Here is an 18,791-nt window from a genome sequence, read left to right as displayed (position 1 = left end):
TTCAATATCCAAGTCCAACTTAATTTTGGGAACATTTTGAATCGCCATATTTTTTTATACTAAAATCGATCTCAAAATAAACTGCACATTTTTTTGACTCTCTAATTAATCGCAATCCGGTTTTGACAGTCCGGGTATTACATAACTAATATCAACAGAAAAATACAAACAAATGGATTGGCTTCAGTTTTCCATATTTATGTTTCATAATTTGATTAGATCTGTGGTACTTAGGTAACAGAAAAGTACCAGGAAAGGTAACAGAAAAAATCTAAGTGGTCTAGAAGGGGCGGATTTAAAAAAACATAACTCTGAGGACCGTATTGTACGCCGACCAAATTTTTTCTATGAAATCCAGCGTTTGCTAGAAAAATTTCAAAAACAATGCTCGCGTATTTTTGAGAAAATCAACACAAACTAATAGGGGCTAAAAACGGCTTAGAAAAACTTTCAGCTTGATTGCCCAAGATAAAGATTTGGAATTGGTACCAAAGATGAAAGCCTTCTTTGGTACTAACTCCAGATCTTTATTTTGGGCAATCAAGCTGAAAGTTTTTCTAAGCCGTTTTTAGCCTATTAGTTTGTGTTGATTTTTTCAAAAATACGCGAGCATTGTTTTTGAAATTTTTCTACCAAAAGCTGTATTTCATAGAAAACATTTGGCCGGCGTACAATACGGTCCTCAGAGTTATGTTTTTTTTTAATCCGCCCCTTCTCGACCACTTAGATTTTTCTGTTACCTTTTCGGGTACTTTTCTGTTACCTAAGTACCACAGATCTAATCAAACTTATGAAATATAGGTAAGCAAAACTGAAGCCAATCCATTTGTTTGTATTTTTCTGTTGATTTCAATTATGCGGTACCTGGACTGACAAAATTCTGTGAAACAAAACTTTTATTTACAGCTTTAATTTCAGCAGGGAACTCGTATTCCCATTGACGCCAAAGTGTAAACAAAACTGCTAGTATCAGAACGAGACCCTGAATGTTTTAGCTGTTAACTTCTTTGAAATAGTCTACTTTTATTTTAAATACTTTGAATAGTTTCGGCCACGGATCGGTAAAAAATTGCCATGATGACTGGGTAGCATGAAACAATAGTCTCGACCTGGAGAAAAAAAACCTTTTTTTGGTAAAATCAGCTTTGGTTGTGCCATAAAATGTTAATGTTGAATTAAAGTGATAACTTTTCAGTTATTTAACTTCGATCACAGCCAAACTGCACTGTAGAGAGTTTGATACGAGTGTACTGAACAAACAAGGAAATAGCACTGATTTCCACTGCGAGATAAGCTTGATAAATCCGTATGTACAGAAGTATTTTAGAAGCAAAATTTTGGTACCGAGAAGTTATGCGAGTTGAGTTTCGACTACGAAGCAATTTTTCAAAAAAAAATTGTACACAGAAGCAAATCTTTGCTTCACAAACACTACCGAGAACACGACAAAAGCAGCTCTATTCAGTGCAATAAGAAAATTTCGAAATAAGTCTCTAATCAGTGCAAAATTGGAACCCAATGCGACCTAGAGATTATGAATCTCACGCACTAACCACTAATCCATGCAAGCTGAATGCATCCCAAAACTAGCCATAAATAAAGCAGAGAACAGATAATTTGAAATTTCCAATGTTATAGAGAAAATTCCAAATAAGTGAGCAATTTTCATGAACACTTTTATTTGCGAGTGAGGTTAGAAAAAAAACAAGGTTCGTAGTAATACACTACGCTGATCGCTAGTCTAAATATCAATTTTTGGTACTCTATCTTGTACATTTTATCATTCGTTTAATTTTTTTTGCAGATAATTTTTTTTGGGGGAAAAATGATGACAAAGCTAGCAAGCAGTTAAATAGAAAATTGTCAATGAACGCCAAGGAAACCAAAACATATATGTTTTTTTTCCGAACATTCTAGAAACTTGCGAAGTTCGACAAAAATTATATTACATTGAAGCTTTTTTGGATCTTTACAAGGGGGGCGTAGGTTCGTTACCAGGTAAATTTTTCGCTTTATCTTTGTATTAACTCTTTATAGAGGTGGCAACTCGTTGTTAAACACCATAGGCGGAGGGGGATAATTGAAGAGATCAGATTTTTCGATTCAGAAAAGTTTCATGGTTGACTAGCTCAATTAAAGAAAAGTGAGTAAATCAATGGTTTATTTTTTCCGCGGAAAATCTAAAAACTAAAAACCAATTTCGAAACGAAAAAACATTCACAATTTTTCTAGCATTTTGCACTTTTTATTGAAAAAACTCTGGCTAGTTTGAAATAAAATTCAGAAGAAATCGGCACTCAAGCCGCCAGCAGTCAAATATGAGCGTGAACAACTTTAAAACTTGTTCCTGAAAGAAAAACGCAAACAAAGAACAAAACGCGACCGATAAAAGTGTCTTCACTACGTTCAATGACATATTGAAATGATAGTTGTTTCAGGAGACCAAGTTGATATCCAAACACCCAAAATGCTATTCAAACAGTTCCATACAAATTGTCTACAATTGTCTATTACCATACTTCGCGAATTGTATGGCTAGGCTTTATTGTGCGAAAATGAGAGCAAAAGTGTTAAAATTTTAAACAGTAGGCAAAGCTGCGCTTCGCAAACACTCGCGAGAAAGTGAAGTAAGAAAATGTAGAGCCTCGAATTGGCAAGAATTCGCTCGCCCACGTCGTGGATTCGATCTGCGACCAAGATTACGAGTCTCACGCACCTACTTTTCAGCCACGGACACTTCATAAATCACAAAAACTAGGCACAAATAAAGCATAGAGCAGATGCTATGAAATTTCCAATGCTACAGATTGTGAAATTATAAAGAACGTTATATCTTGAAAAACAAAAGGATTTGAGCTATAGTACTTGCGGGCCAGATTTGGAACCCTTGAGTGTGCGCTGATAGCACATCACCATGAAGTTGAGAATTTCAAATTTTTTTAACAAACACTCACAAAAAGTTTTATAAGTTTGCATTGCTAAATAAAAAAAAACTAGTTCACGCTTCAGCAGCTTTCACGCTTCATTAGATAAATAGTTCAAAAAATAGAATGCCTTAAAAATAAAAATTATTGAATTCAACGAAACATAATGAACGTTGCAAAATTTTAGCAATTTACTAAAATGTCAACATAGGGACTTCTTTAATACGAGTCAAATAAAACGCCAATTAATTAGTGTATAGAAAAAGACATCACTAGAGGTGTAGATTATTTCCTTATGGAAATTGAGACGCCTACACAACACCCTACCATAGGTTGGCATATTTTGAACTTATCTCTACTGTTTTGATGCATAGGCTTTTAACAGAGACGAGGCTTCGCTTCGCAACCACTAGCGAGAACACGACAAAAAGCAGCTCTATATGGTGCAATTTTTTTTTAAAAAAAAGCCTCCAAATAAGCCTCCCAAAGCAGAGAACAGAGGCTTTGAAATTTCCAATGCTACATATATAATATATAACTTACTGCGTCTACAAGTAGTGACAAATATGCATTGAAGTCAATTTGAATTGATTTTTATTTGAAAAAATTATCATTTTTTAAAGCATATACTACTCCATAGACTTTCGGAATATTTAGGGCTTCGCATTGATACGAGCAGTCTTGTTGATTCTTATCGTTGAATCCTTGTTGCATGAATACAAAAATAATGCTGATCAATCTCTTTACAGTACGGTATATTCCTTTCATTAAAAATGAGGTTAAAATCAGCTGAAAGCATCATAGACCATAGCCAAACACCTCAGAAAACAATAAATTTTTGCTTCGAGTTTTTTCCGCGCGAGCTCCCCCTAAAAATTAGTATAGATTGGCGCCGAAGGCGCCTTTAGAACATTTTTAAGGTCATTAGGCCAAAAATGGATATCTCAAAAAAGTACAAAAGGGGGACCCTTTGGGTCGGCAGGGGGTCGAATCCCTGAGGGGGCGGGGCGTTCGCAACCCCCCTACCTAAATCCGCTACTGACTGTGATGACTGTATGAGAATTGGGATGACTGGCATTTTTTGTAATGCGGGTACTTTGAGTGTAACTATTTTGAAGCTTTTTACAGAGTCCCAGATTGAGAGCGATGTTGCCTTACCGTCCATCTCTAGCGAAGAGATCCAAGTCGAGTGAGGGGGAGGAGTCGGCCTCTACTCCTAAATCTGCTCACCATTAGGCATGGTTAAGCGGGCGGATGTTGAACAAACCGCCATATCTGGAAGCCAAAACTACCCCAGAGTTACGTACTATTTGCATAACAACAGTGACAATCAGTTGTTATGTTAAATAAAAATATTAGTTTTTGGCTTGTTGACGTGGTAAGTCTATTTTCGGCTTGTGGGCCTGCCACCGGTTACGTGATATTTGACCATATCCAAACTGAGAAACTATCCGCCCTCTTTTTGCAGAAGAAGAATAGGAATGCTTTTATGATTAAAAATTTTTTCCCAGTTATCTGAGCGCTTTTATCCATAACCAGTATTTTTTTGCGCTTTTGAGTTCTCAACACATTCATTATGATTGTAAGTTTGTATTTAAGAAATATTTGTAATGCGTGAATGGTGAAACTCCCATATCCAATAAAAATATCAAAAGTGATCGCATGGTTAAGAAGTAGGAATTGAAACTTACACTAGAAGTAGGTCCCTTAGTCTCATTTGAGTTTATCGAATGCTAAAAGATAGGAAATACGTTTTGCCCCTCACATATATGTTTAACTCCTCTTAAAATTATTGGCAACTTTCGCCCCACTTTAACAGCAGAAGTTGTGAATCACAATAAAGAGGCAAAATGACACACTTAAACTTATAGGAGCGAAATAAGTCCGGGAGAAATGTATGTGGACCAAAAATTAGGTAACAAGGTTCAGCAAAAAACGGAAGCTACGCTAGCCGCCGAAAAAGAAAATGTGTTCCTCCGTGACCCAAAATGCGCCAGTTTGGGTTTACGAGAGAATTGAATTAACTGTTTTGCAGATTTACAAAAACTATTGGCAACGTTTGTCTCAGAAAATCAAATTGGTCACTTAAAAAGTTGTCATTTTTTTAATAAGACCTCTAGCCAAACTCAGAAAACGTACCACTGCACACAAGAAAAATTGATATGTGAGTACAAAAGCAGACAAGACTGCTCGTATCAGGGCGAAGCCCTGAATGTTCCCACTGCCTTTTAAGGTCTATGGAGCAGTAATAGCTTGAAAAAATTAAAGGTAATAAAAATAAAATAAATTTTTTTTCAAAAAATTTGAGATTTTTTGTGAAAATCATCCCCCACACGGCGTATAAAGTACAAAGTGACAAATTTCGCTCCAAGTAACAAATAACTTATGGCAAATAAGCTTCCTTCAACCAATTCAGAACCATTTTTAAGACTTACGCGTTAATAGCGCGAAATAAATCGCGCGTTAATTGTGTCAAATTGGCCAAAATTGAAATCTTTAAACCCCCATAACGTTACGAAAAATGATCACAGGTAAAATATCTTTTCAAATTTAAGCTCAAGACAACAATACCTTTCGAATGATATAAAAAAAATTCCGTCAAAAATGGCTAGTTAAAAAGTCGAAATTTGTCTGAAGAAAAAAAACCCACCCCGAGCACAAATATTTCGTTACTTTCGTTACGAAAGTCGGAACAATAAAACTAATAATGGTTGAGTTACATTTGGAGTCAGAGAGGCAATTTTTGGAAGTACAAGCAGATACCATTGGGGTGAATAAAACATAGAAATAACTACATTGAAAAATCTTGAAGTATAGAAATAAATACCTCAAAGTAGTCAGTGAATCCGGGAATGCAAGAAGAGTGCACGTGTTTCTTCAGCTGGGCCACGTGATCACAAACATGTTCTTCCCCCTCTTCGCCCAATATGTTTTTCTTCTTCTTTTTGGAGAGTGAATTAATTAAATGGGTGAAGATTAGGTAGGGTGCAGAGCCCACCCATGGTAGACAGAGGGTTTTGATGTCTCCACGGCTGCAAAACAATTAAAATTTAGAAATAATTGAATTTTCAAGAAGCAGTTATTTAAAAAAGAACGCTTTAGTTAAATATAACTCTCAGTTCCAAATTTTTTCTTTCAGAACTATAGTTTTTGGGTGAAAGAATCAGAACGAAAATATTTTGCCCGAAACTGTTCGTTTTGACATCGGAAAACACATTTCACTATAGGTCGAACCGTCAAACCAATAAACCAATCTAATTAGCCTAAAGTTAGCCATTAACTTGGTCTAACTTTAGTAAAAGAAACAGGATATTTAGATGGAAGTTATCTGGGACCTATTTTACTATTCCCCTTTGTGGTACCTACTAAATTAACCAACACCTTCAAGAGAACTAAGTCAATGGTTAAGCATATGCGTATTTTTTACATCATAACGTAACTCCCCTCCCCCTCCCCCTCCCCCTCCCCCTCTCCCTCCCCCTCTCCCACCCGCTTAGGGGGATAAGAAACAGGGGGACAGAAACGAATTACGTGAAGTCGTCAAGTGCGGCGTGGCTGTTTCGCTTTGTGATGGCTATGACGTAATCAGTGCCATTGGGGTGCGAGTTGTTCACGAGGGCCAGTGGCTCCAAACTGAGTCTCTTCATGGCTCCCAACGCGAATGCAGGCTCACTACTCATGACATCAGCTTCGTCGGCTGCTATGGCTTCAAAACAACCTAGAAGGAAATAACCTTGATGAAATTGAACAATCGCCGCGCATGAAATCTGAAGTGAGTCCTTCGTTGTCAAAAATTGGGCTCCCTTTCTGTTTTACGGATCAATTACAATTTGGTTTGTTCGCCGTTTCATTAACACCCATACAAATTAAGATCGAGTCTTCATCCCCCCCCCCCCCCCCCCGCTGAGTCACGACGACCGCAATCTTCCTCATTAGACAATTTCATACAATCAATGGGGGGTTAGATTCTTTAAGCTGAAATGTGAATTTAAATAATGTCAATTTAATTTAATTTGAAATTTTATGAAAACTGTTCAAGTTGACATTATAGGGAAAAATAGGATTTAAACTGTACTCTGTAGTGATGCCCTGAAGATGCATTGGAGTTTGAATTGCCAGAAGAAATGTTTCACCAACATCGTCAGAGACAACCTCGCACATTTGTCTGTCTCCGCCTCGGAAAACACACACCACCTGAATACAGAAAACAAAATTTGTATGATAAACGTTTTGCAATGTATTTTTATATTCTAGATTGCTTAATCCAAAAACAAACTTTCTGCTTTTGCCATTAGAGCAAGCATCATCAAATTGCAACAAGGATAGCAGGTTACTGTGCAAGTAGTACAGAAAGTTCCCACCATAATCTTAAACAGTTACAACAAAGGTTTTTTTTCAAATTAGTGTCTTTTTTTCGGAGTGATGAAAGAAGCTGAACAAAAAAGTAGAACTTGGGCTTATTCGACGGTCATATAAAAAGCAAATTCATCAACAATTTTTGTAGAAAAATGATTAGAAAAACGAAAGAAGAATAAAAAAAATTGTTTGCAGGTTTTTGAATTTTTGAAGTTTTTGATTCCAAAAAGGCCTTTAAAGAATAAAAAAACTTATGTCACGAGTAAAACTGAGTTTTTACATTTTGAATTAGGCTATTGTAACCTTTTTAGCCATTAAAATTAGCTATTGTAAGCCTGCTCGCTCACTTTATTTGCTCGAATTAAGATAAAAAAACCAAAAAATTCAAACCGGTTTTTCTCGAAAACTGGGAATTTTTTTGAAAATTTATAAACATCGTTCGAATCGCGAAGGTAAGGGCTTTAATATGATATATCACTCAGCTCTTTCCAATAATTAATTGTGGTCGCTTATTTTGCTTGCAAAACAAATAAAAAGAATAAAACTATAACAACCGAATACAAAGTTCCTCTCCATTTTTCAAATGTTCGGAACAATAAACATTTTTTTGTCAGATAAACAATTTGTTAATTAAAATCATTGCTTTATTTTGCTAATATACATTTCTAGTCAACATATATATTTTGCATTATAATTTCTTTTTCTATTCAAAGTTTATATTTATTTTGGTTGTAAAGCAACTGATAAGTTAAATTTTCTCTCTTTTTCCCTCAAAACATTTAATTAGTTTATATCGACTTGGTTGCCTCATCTTATATCGGCTTGGTTGCCTCATGTTTTGCCCTTTGAAGGGTGATAATGATATTTCATTTTATTGTGTGCTGTGGGGTATGTTAATTTTGAAATTTGATATTTTTGTTGCTCAATTTGTTCGTCGATAAAGTTTTTTCAGCTCAACGCACGTCAACCCAAGCTTTTTCGGCTTAGTTACCAATTCATAACTTTTGTTTCAAAGCTGCTTTACTGCTGATAATTGGTTGATGCTAACTTGATTTCCATATTACCTAATTGATGACGTGCTTTGCCGTTGTACGTTGTCTTTGTGTGGTATCACGTTTTACGCAAAAAATAACCCGAAGCCTTAGGTCCCAGTTTCTGCGTCAGAACAAAAATTACTCAATTAGCTAAGCTTTTCGTTTATTTTGAACATGAACGAAAGACTATTCGAAAATTTGTCAACAATCTGAAGAAACTCAAAGAAGGATTTTGTTTTTTACACAGGCGAGGCTTCGCTTCGCTTCGCAAACACTAGCGATAACACGACAAAAAGCAGCTCTATAACGTGCAATAAGAAAAACAAGAAAAAAGACTCGATTTAATAGAAAATCGGTTACGTCTGAGATTCAAACCTGCGACCTAGAATTTAAGAGTCTCACACCCTAACCACTCAGCCACGATCGCTTACTAGACATCAAAGACAAGCCACACATAAAGCAGAGAACAGCTGCTTTGCAGTTTCCAATGCTACAGTGAAATTTCCAAATAAGTGAACACTTAGAAAAAAGAGAATGTTCGTAATAACACACTAAAATTATTGAAGTGTAATAATCAGTTTTGGGATTAAAACGACTTAACATAAAAACAACAAAAAACATTAATTTACACAATTTTGACAGAAGCGAAGCATCATTTTGCAAACAATTCCGAAAAGGCAAAAATAAGTGTTCAAAAATAAAAATTTTATATTTACCGGAATCGAACCACTTAGAAAAAGCGGTTTTGTAGTATTAACACTTAGAAAAAGCTAAATCGCTGGTGTAAATACCTTATTTGAGTGAGTGGACACTTGTAGAGGTTGTTCAGCTGTTGGTCCAGATCCCTGTTCCATTCTTCAGCCTCCCTTTTGGAGATGGAGGAGAGGAAGATGGTTTTGTCGCTGAAGATGAGGTCTCTCTGCCCCACTCCGAACTGCTTAGAGTCGAACATCTTGAAGTAGTTGCGGATATCATCTGCGAATAGACGCTGGCCTAAAAAACCACAGGCATATCATGAAAAAATTAGGTTTGAAAGAGGAGCCCCTTTTTTGTTAGCCCAACTTTTTTGAGCCCAACAGTGGAAATGGTGGAGAACATTCAAGGGTTCAAAATAAGTTGAAGTTGTTTTTAACCATTTTAGGGAAAGCGCACTAAACGCTCGTAATTTTTTTTGCTTAAGATGTTACTTTTATATTTAACTTCAACTGAATCTGTCAACTGAAACTGACTCGCCTTTCTCTACTAGTTGTGTGATTTCTTTTTTCCTCTCGCTGTGAGCAGGTACCATCAGTAGATTGGCCTTCACTTCACCCCAGTTACAAGTGGAGTACTGTTCCACAGGCGCAGATCCCCCCTCGGGACAAAGAAGCACGAATTCAGATCGCAGTCGCTTGTTGAACAGCCGAAGTCGGTCTAAAAAACAAAATACATTGTGATAAGGCCAACTCAAAATAACGAAAATAGGAAAGAACCAAATTTTGAACTACGAAAAACACCAGACATTGTGATACAGCTGTCCAGAATACCAAAAAAAAAATGAAACACAATTAAAAGTGAAGGAACGCTCCAAAAAATCTCGTTTTTTGGGCAACATTATCAAATTATTCAAATTTATAACTGAAATACAGTTTTCTTAGAACAGACAGATATCATATAACTTAAACAGACATAAAAAGCTTTGAACAAAATGTGAGTCTTTTTGAGACAAAAAAATAGTCAAAATTAAAAGCTACATTTCAATAGAATGGCTTTAGAGTACTGACATGAGCTTTACTATGAAAAGTCAAATATCATCAGTGCTTTTTAACAGCATAGACAAAGGATCGTTCTCTAGAATTCAACCTGGATCTAGTTAACAACGATCTAGGTAACAAAGGGGGGGGGGATTCTTTAGTAGATACAATAGGGGGGAGATTGTTAAGCAGATCCTTCAAACTTACCCAACTTAGACAAGTCTTTGCTGGTGATCTGCTCTCTTGTAACTGTCATCTTCAAAATTGTGTCATGTCTCAGAAAAGCGACGTCTGCCCTTCCACTTTTCTGCTGTTGATTGCCTTCAGTTGAGTAATATGGCTGGCTCGACAGCCCCACAAGACACCTAACAATCAATGCAACAAATTTTAAAATTCTTTTCGAAGCGCATTGAAAATAGAGAATTGTGAAGAATAATAATGATTAATTAAACTTCAAGCCATTATGCATCTTTGATGAAAGAACCAATCTAAAACTTCATTTATATTCATTTCAAAAACACATTGGAAATTTTTTCTTTTTCATGGAATTGGAGGACTCATCCTAATTGCACAAACAACCCCCCCCCCCACCCCAAAACAATTTAGAGAGGAGATCGTGAACTTGGCTGTAACATTCTTCTTTAGCCAATTATTTTAGTGGGTAATTGAACATTCGCTTGGTTCAGGGGGACAGAAGAAATGCTCACGTGGTCCAGATATTTGGACACCGGGGAAGCACTAGCCGTCATTCTACTAATTGGTACAAAAAACCATCAATTTTTACAAATTAAATTCCACCCGTAAATCAGATTGTGGTACCTGAATGCGCCCTGTTCTCCGTAGAAGAACTCGTAGGAGGAGCTGGCGCAGTTGTCACTGCCTGTTCCATCACACAACGAACAAAGACTGCTCACATTCAGACCAGCAGGATTAGCCGAAATATCCAGAACACCTGGATTGAAAGAATGCTTAAGAATGCACTACTGGAAGAAAATGAAGAAAAAAAACTTGCTCGAATAAGGAATTCAACAGCTTCTCGCGTCTTGATAGCTGATAATCACATTTGTGACTTGAATGCAGTTTTTAAAATCATTTCGGGAGCAACATATTGCGTATTGCATAACGTATTGCTAGTAAAGGCTACCCAGCTATCGCAAGCAAAAGCCTAAGAATATAGGATTAAATTTTTTTTTACTTAACTAACAATCTTTTACAGGAAAAAAGGTAGCTCATTTTCACTTTGTCTTAGACTGTTTTTTCATTGCGATCGTCAAACTTAATTATTTGGAATGTATTTTCATCTGATAAAAGAAGAAATTTTTACGTGTCATATAGGCTTTTTTAAATAAATTGTCTAAGTTGTTTCAGGATTTTCCTCTGCCTGCTCATATAAAATTTAATCGCAATTTCCAATGACTATAAAAGAAAAATGACCATAAAAACTTTTTGCAGAAATTTTTTGCAGAAATTTTTGATTACCAATTGAAGCTCAAAAAATCCAAAAACTAGAATTACTTGGTAAAGTAAATAATTAAGTTTTACGGTCTTCAAGTGGGCATAAATTAGGCATTTTAGCTGTTGTAAGCCTGTTCACTGGTTTTATCCGCTCGATTAAGACGAAAACAAAAATTTCAAACCGATTTTTCTCGACACCAGAAAAAACTTCGGGGAGTTTTTAATGTGGTTCGAATCACGACTGAAAGGGCTTTCATATGATATATTACTAAACCTAGTCCGATAATTATTTGTGGTGCATGATTTTGCGTGTAAAACAAAAAACAAAAAAAAACTAAAACACATCCTAATACAAAGTTACTTCCCAATTTTCAAATAGACGGAACAAAAAAGAAAAACTACAACATACCCGAATACCAAGTTCCTCCCCTATTTTCAGTGGTTGTGGTTGGAACAATTAGCTCATCTTTCTGCCAGTCAATCATAAGAAACCAGTAAATCATAAATATACCAAGTATGTATGCAATAAATTCAAAGCAAAACAACAAAAAACGGTTTTTGTTGAGTTTTTGGATGCGTTTTGTTGTTTTTTAGTCGGTGAGAGGAAACTGAACGGGCTAATGAGCTTTATTAACTATTTAAAAATAGAATAAATATGGCAAAACTCCAGAAAAAATTTTAATCTGAAACGTTTAGTCTGACAAATCGTCAGTCCGAAAATGAAAAACCAGACCAAACAACTTTTTCGAATGTTTTGACATCTGAATCATTACTAGGGGTATAATAATATATGGCACTTTGCGATTTTTATGAGCTTTATTTGAGACAGACAAAACATCAAGCTGAAAAAACACAAGCCAACCCATAGTTCCTTCCCATCTTTTTAAGGGGGTGGTCGAAACTAAAGCCAACACGAACATCTAAATTTTCCCGAAGTATCAAAACATTCTCACCAGGAATGCATGAATTCCCGAAAAACCCAGCCGCTGACACCAGTGGGGACGTGCAGTCCATCTGAGTCATGAGACCCCTCCTGAGCAGAACAGAGAGGGGGATGGCGAAGGCAGAGGGGGAGTGGACCGAGGGGTGACATGACCTCGTGCCCTCCAGAGTGTCTACCGTTATGTTGCTATCTGCCCAGGCCACTGCAACTGCATAGTGGTCTAGGGGGGCTATAGTGTCACCTGAAATATCAAATAATTTGAAATAATTTCAGACTTCACAAAGCAACTAAACATATTCACTAAGGACAAATGATCATAATTACTTCTGTGTGAGGCCATTGGTTATGCATTAGAAAGAGGCCCTGGTTTATTTATGGCAAATGAATGCAATGCAATGACCCAGAATTAAATGCTCAAAACATTAAAATGTGCAATGCAAACTCGTTCATTTTCAAGTAAACGCTTGAATATAAAAAATTTTGGTTCAACTTTGAAGCAAATACTTTAAAAGCACTTTAGGAATACGACAAAAAAAGCATTTGATCAAAAATTAATTTTCTCAAAAACAGCCATTTTTAGTCTTTAAAGACAAAATTTTGCTAAAAGTTTTCAAAAGCATAGTAAACGTCAATGTACTGGATTTCGACGGGAAATTTCAGATAATACTATTAGAAAGATAAATTACTTGATAAAAAAGACCCAGAGTTCAAATATTAACGTTAAACAGTTTAAGGGGGATTTTGTTTGCTGAAAAATTGGGAAACAGGTGAAATGGAGACACTATTAATTGGGACAGGTTTCATATTTCTAATAAATTTTAATTTTCACCGAGGCGAAGGTTTGCTCCGAAAACACTAGCGAAAATACGACAAAAAGCAGCTCTATAAAGCGCAACAAGAAATTTTAAAAATGAAGCACGAGTTAGCCAAAAACCGCTATGTCTGAGATTCGACCCTGTGACCTTGCGATTCAGGGTCTCATATACTAACCACTCAGCCACAGACGCTTTTTAGTTATCAGCCACTAGCCAAAAATGAAGCAGAGAACCAATGCTATGCAATTTCCCATGCTACAGTGAAATTTCCAAATAAGTGAAAACTTTTAATGAACTTTTTTATTTGCCAGTCAGATCAGAAAAAAGATGGCTTGTAATAATACAATAAGCTGATTGCTAGTGTAAACACAAAAGTAATCGATATAATCGATAGTAATCTCAGAGCTCAGTAATTGCATATCTCATACTATTTTTGAACCAACTACAGATTTTGGCGCTGTTTTCTGCCGAATTTCTGGCGTTCTTGCATTTGTTATACGTCTGTCATTGCTTGACTTGGGCCTGCCCTAAACAACATGAACTTGACATGTGCGAGGAGTCTTCTCGTCACTCATGGCTACGGACACTACTTGGGTTTCTGTTTGAGAACTCACTCGGTTCGAGGGATATATCATATTAAAGTCCTTTCAGTCGTAATTCGAACAATATTTTAAAACTTTGAGAAATATTTCTCGGTGTCAAGAAAAACCGTTTTGAAATTTTTGATCCAATTTCAAGATACTGAGATGAGGCTGAACAGGCTTATAAACCCTTATTTATGCTTAATTTAAGCCGTGAAAACGTAGTTTTACTCGAGTAAAGTTAGGTTTTGGAGTTTTTTATGTCATTTTTCTAAAAAAAAAAAACTGATAATCCAATTGGCCTAATTATATATGAAAGTCAAGTATGTCCTGTCCAATTTCTATTTATTCGTTCAGCTTTTTTTATCACACCACGCAGAAAAAAAACGCTACTAATTTAAAAAAAAAAACAATTTTTGCAACATTCTGTGCTACTTGCACAATAACCGGCTATCCTTGTTTCATTTATGGTTTTGAAGTATGAAAAAAATATAGTTTCAAATCACCGACAATAAATTTAAAATTTTACCTCAAGGGTAATTAAATACCTATGTTCAACTGGACAAGTCAGCTCCCAATTGATCAGAACTACCCGGGCTGACAAAAACTGCCTATTAAACGTTTATACAAAACACTATAAAAATCGCTGACAATTTCATAGCATGAAAAAAACGCTTGTCATCCAACTTCATAGTATGAAAAAAAAACAATTGTCATACAATTTCATAGAACAAAAAATTTTCATGAGAAAGCATAGCAAGCATTTTTCCATACAATGAATCTTCCTTATAGACATTTTTGTTCACACTCTGGAATTAAATAACGAGCTTTTTTACATTCTTTTTGTATCAAAAATGTTATCAATTGGCAGAAGCTTTTTTAAATTTTTTTAATTAAAATTTTACCTCAAGGTTAACCAAATATGTATTTTTAACTGGACAAGTCAGCTTAATTGATCAAAACTATACGGGCTGACAAAAACTGCTTATTATACAATTATACAAAACAAAGAAAAATCAATTACAATTTCAAGGCATGAAAAAACTTTACAGTTTCATAGCATGAAACATTTTATATGAAATCCTCAAATACAATTTCAAAGCATGATTCATGCATGAAAAAACATACCATGAATAAACGAAAAATTTTTTTGAAAAAGCATAACAGGCCTTTTTCAATTGAAGGAAACTTCCTGTTAGACATTTTTGTTCACACTCTGGAACTAAATAACGAGATTTTTTAAATTCTTTTTATATCAAAAATTGTATCAAATGCAATAAGCAACTTGTTTATTATTACAATTTAGGATAAACATTTTCCATAAAATGAATCTTCCTTATAGACATTTTTGTTCACACTCTGGATTTAAATAACAAACTTTCTTACATTCTTTTTATATCAAAAACTGTATCAAATGCTATAAGCAAATTTTTCTAATTACAATTTATGATAAGCGTTTTCCATACAATGAAACTTCCTTATTTTCCATAAAATGAATCTTCCTTATAGACATTTTTGTTCACACTCTGGATTTAAACAACAAGCTTTTTCATGAGAAAGCATAACAAGCATGTTTCCATACAATGTAGTTTCATTATAGACATTTTTGTTCACACTCCGGATTTAAGTAACAAACGTTTTACATTCTTTTTTTTATCGAAAATTGTATCAAAAGGCATAAGCATTTTTTAATTAAATTTTACTTCAAGGTTAACCAAATACTTATGTTCAACTGGGCAAGTCAGCTCCCAATTGATCAAAACTACCCGGGCTGACAAAAACTGCTTGTTATACAATTACACAAAAAAAAATCAAATCCGATTTCATAGCAAGAAAAACACTTATCATACAATTTAATAGTCTGAAAAAAAAAATTTGTCATACAATTTCATAGAACAAAAAACTTTTATGAAAAAGCATAACAATCATTTTTCCATACAATGAAACTTCATTATAGACCTTTTTGTTCCCCCTCTTGAATTAAACAACGCGCTTTTTTACACTCTTTTCATATCAAAAATGTTATCATTTGGTAGAAGCTTTTTTAAATTTTTTTAAATAAAATTTTACCTCAAGGTTAACCAAATATCTATTTTTAACTGGACAAGTCAGCTCCCAATTGATCACAACTATACGGGCTGACAAAAACTGCTTATTATACAAAACAAAGAAAAATCAATTACAATTTCATTGCATGAAAAAACTTTACAGTTTCATAGCATGAAAAATTTTACATGAAAACCTCAAATACAATTTCATAGCATGATTCATGCATGAAAAAACATAGCATGAATAAACAAAAAAGTTTTATGAAAAAGTATAACAGGCATTTTTCCATAGAATGAAACTTCCTATTAGACATTTTTGTTCACACTCTGGAATTAAATAACGAGATTTTTTAAATTCTTTTTATATCAAAAATTGTATCAAATGCAATAAGCAACTTTTTTAATATTACAATTAAGGATAAGCATTCTCCATTTTCCATGCAATTGAAATTCCTTATAGAAATTTTTGTTCACACTCTGGATTTAAATAACAAGCTTTTTTACATTCTTTTTATATCAAAAACTGTATCAATTGCTATAAGCAACTTTTTCTTATTACAATTTATGATAAGCGTTTTCCATACAATGAAACTTCCTTATAGACATTTTTTGTTCATACTCTGGAATTAAATAACGAGCTTTTTTAAATTCTTTTTATATCAAAAATTGTATCAATTGCAATAACCAACTTGTTTATTATTACAATTTAGCACAAGCATTTTCCATACAATGAATCTTCCTTATAGAAATTTTGTTCCCACTCTGGAATTAAATAACGAGTTTTTTTACATTCTTTTTATATCAAAAACTGTATCAATTGCTATAAGCAACTTTTTCTTATTAAAATTTATGATAAGCGTTTTCCATACAATGAAGATTCCTTATAGACATTTTTTGTTCACACTCTGGAATTAAATAACGAACTTTTTTAAATTCTTTTATCAAAAATTGTATCGAATGCAATAAGCAACTTTTTTATGATTACTGTTTATGATAAGCATTTTCAATTTTCCATACAATTGAACTTCCTTATAGACATGTTTGTTCACACTCTGGAAACAAAAAACGCGCTTTTTTACATTCTTTTTATTTAAAAAATGTTATCAAATGGCAGATGCTTTTTTAAAATTTTTTAATTAAAATTTTACCTCAAGGTTAACCAAATATCTATTTCTAACTGGACAAATCAGCTCCCAATTGATCAAAACTATACGGGCTGACAAAAACTGCTTATTATACAATTATACAAAACAAAGAAAAATCAATTACAATTTCAAGGCATGAAAAAACTTCACAATTTCATAGCATGAAACATTTTATATGAAATTCTCAAATACAATTTCAAAGCATGATACATGCATGAAAAAAAATAGCATGAATAAAAAAAAATTTTTATGAAAAAGCATAACAGGCCTTTTTCAATAGAAGGAATTTTCCTGTTAGACATTTTTGTTCACACTCTGGAACTAAATAACGAGATTTTTTAAAGTCTTTTTTTATCAAAAATTGTATCAAATGCAATAAGCAACTTGTTTATTATTACAATTTAGGATAAGCATTTTCCATAAAATGAATCTTCCTTATAGACATTTTTGTTCACACTCTGGATTTAAATAACAAGCTTTCTTACACACTTTTTATATCAAAAACTGTATCAAATGCTATAAGCAACTTTTTCTAATTACAATTTATGATGAGCGTTTTCCATACAATGAAACTTCCTTATAGACATTTTTGTTCACATCTGGAATTAAATAACGAGCTATTTTAAATTTTTTCATCAAAAATTGTATCAAATGCAATAAGCAACTTTTTTATTATTAAAAATTATGATAAGCATTTTCCATTTTCCATACTATGAAACTTCTATATAGACATTTTTGTTCAAACTCTGGAATTAAATAACGAGCTTTTTTAAATTCTTTTTATATCAAAAACTGTATCAATTGCAATAACCAACTTGTTTATTATTACAATTAAGGACAAGCATTTTCCATACAATGAATCTTCCTTTTTTTGACATTTTTGTTCACACTCTGGAATTAAATAACGAGCTTTTTTAAATTCTTTTATCAAAAATTGTATCAAATGCAATAAGCAATTTTTTTATTATTACTATTTATGATAAGCATTTTCGATTTTCATACAATTGAACTTCCTTATAGACATTTTTGTTCACACTCTGGAAATAAATAACGCGCTTTTTTACATTCTTTTTATATAAAAAATGTTATCAAATGGCAGAAGCTTTTATAAAACTTTTTATTAAAATTTTACCTCAAGGTTAACAAAATATCTATTTTTAACTGGACAGGTCAGCTCCCAATTGATCAAAACTATACGGGCTGCCAAAAACTGCTTATTATACAATTATACAAAACAAAGAAAAATCAGTTACAATTTCATGGCATGAAAAAATTTTACAATTTCATAGCATGAAACATTTTATATGAAAGTATCAAATACAATTTCAAAGCATGATTCATGCATGAAAAAACATAGCATGAATAAATAAAAAAAAATTTTATGAAAAAGCATAACAGGCATTTTTCTATAGATTGAAACTTTCTGTTAGACATTTTTGTTCACACTCTGGAATCAAATAACGAGATTTTTTAAATTCGTTTTATATCAAAATTTGTATCAAATGCAATAAACAACTTTTTTATTATTACAATTAAGGATAAGCATTTTCTATTTTCCATACAATTGAACTTCCTTATAGACATTTTTGTTCAAACTCTGGAATTAAATAACAAGTTTTTTTTACATTCTTTCTATATCAAAAACTGTATCAATTGCTATAAGCAACTTTTTCTTATTACAATTTATGATAGGCGTTTTCCATACAATGAAACTTCCTTATAGACTTTTTTTGTTTACACTCTAAAATTAAATAAAG

At 33.6% G+C, this 18,791-nt stretch overlaps 1 protein-coding gene across 1 annotated transcript in view; it reads right to left on the bottom strand.

Moving 5' to 3' along the window:
* Positions 1-18,791, bottom strand: part of LOC134851889 (melanotransferrin-like) — a 123,049-nt gene that overhangs the window by 93,584 nt on the left and 10,674 nt on the right. Inside the window, exons 3-11 of the mRNA XM_063868164.1 lie at positions 12,456-12,686; positions 10,867-10,999; positions 10,255-10,412; positions 9,548-9,727; positions 9,106-9,307; positions 7,000-7,118; positions 6,456-6,642; positions 5,752-5,956; positions 4,616-4,657 (exon numbers count right to left, since the gene is read on the bottom strand). Coding sequence (XP_063724234.1) covers positions 4,616-4,657; positions 5,752-5,956; positions 6,456-6,642; positions 7,000-7,118; positions 9,106-9,307; positions 9,548-9,727; positions 10,255-10,412; positions 10,867-10,999; positions 12,456-12,686 — 1,457 coding nt within the window. The remainder of the gene's footprint in view (positions 1-4,615; positions 4,658-5,751; positions 5,957-6,455; positions 6,643-6,999; positions 7,119-9,105; positions 9,308-9,547; positions 9,728-10,254; positions 10,413-10,866; positions 11,000-12,455; positions 12,687-18,791) is intronic.

The sequence above is a fragment of the Symsagittifera roscoffensis genome, chromosome 7 (assembly GCF_963678635.1).
Source record: "Symsagittifera roscoffensis chromosome 7, txSymRosc1.1, whole genome shotgun sequence".
Lineage (NCBI taxonomy): Eukaryota > Metazoa > Xenacoelomorpha > Acoela > Convolutidae > Symsagittifera > Symsagittifera roscoffensis.
The sequence above is the reverse complement of the archived record's forward strand: the minus strand, read 5'-3'. Positions and strand labels throughout refer to the sequence as shown.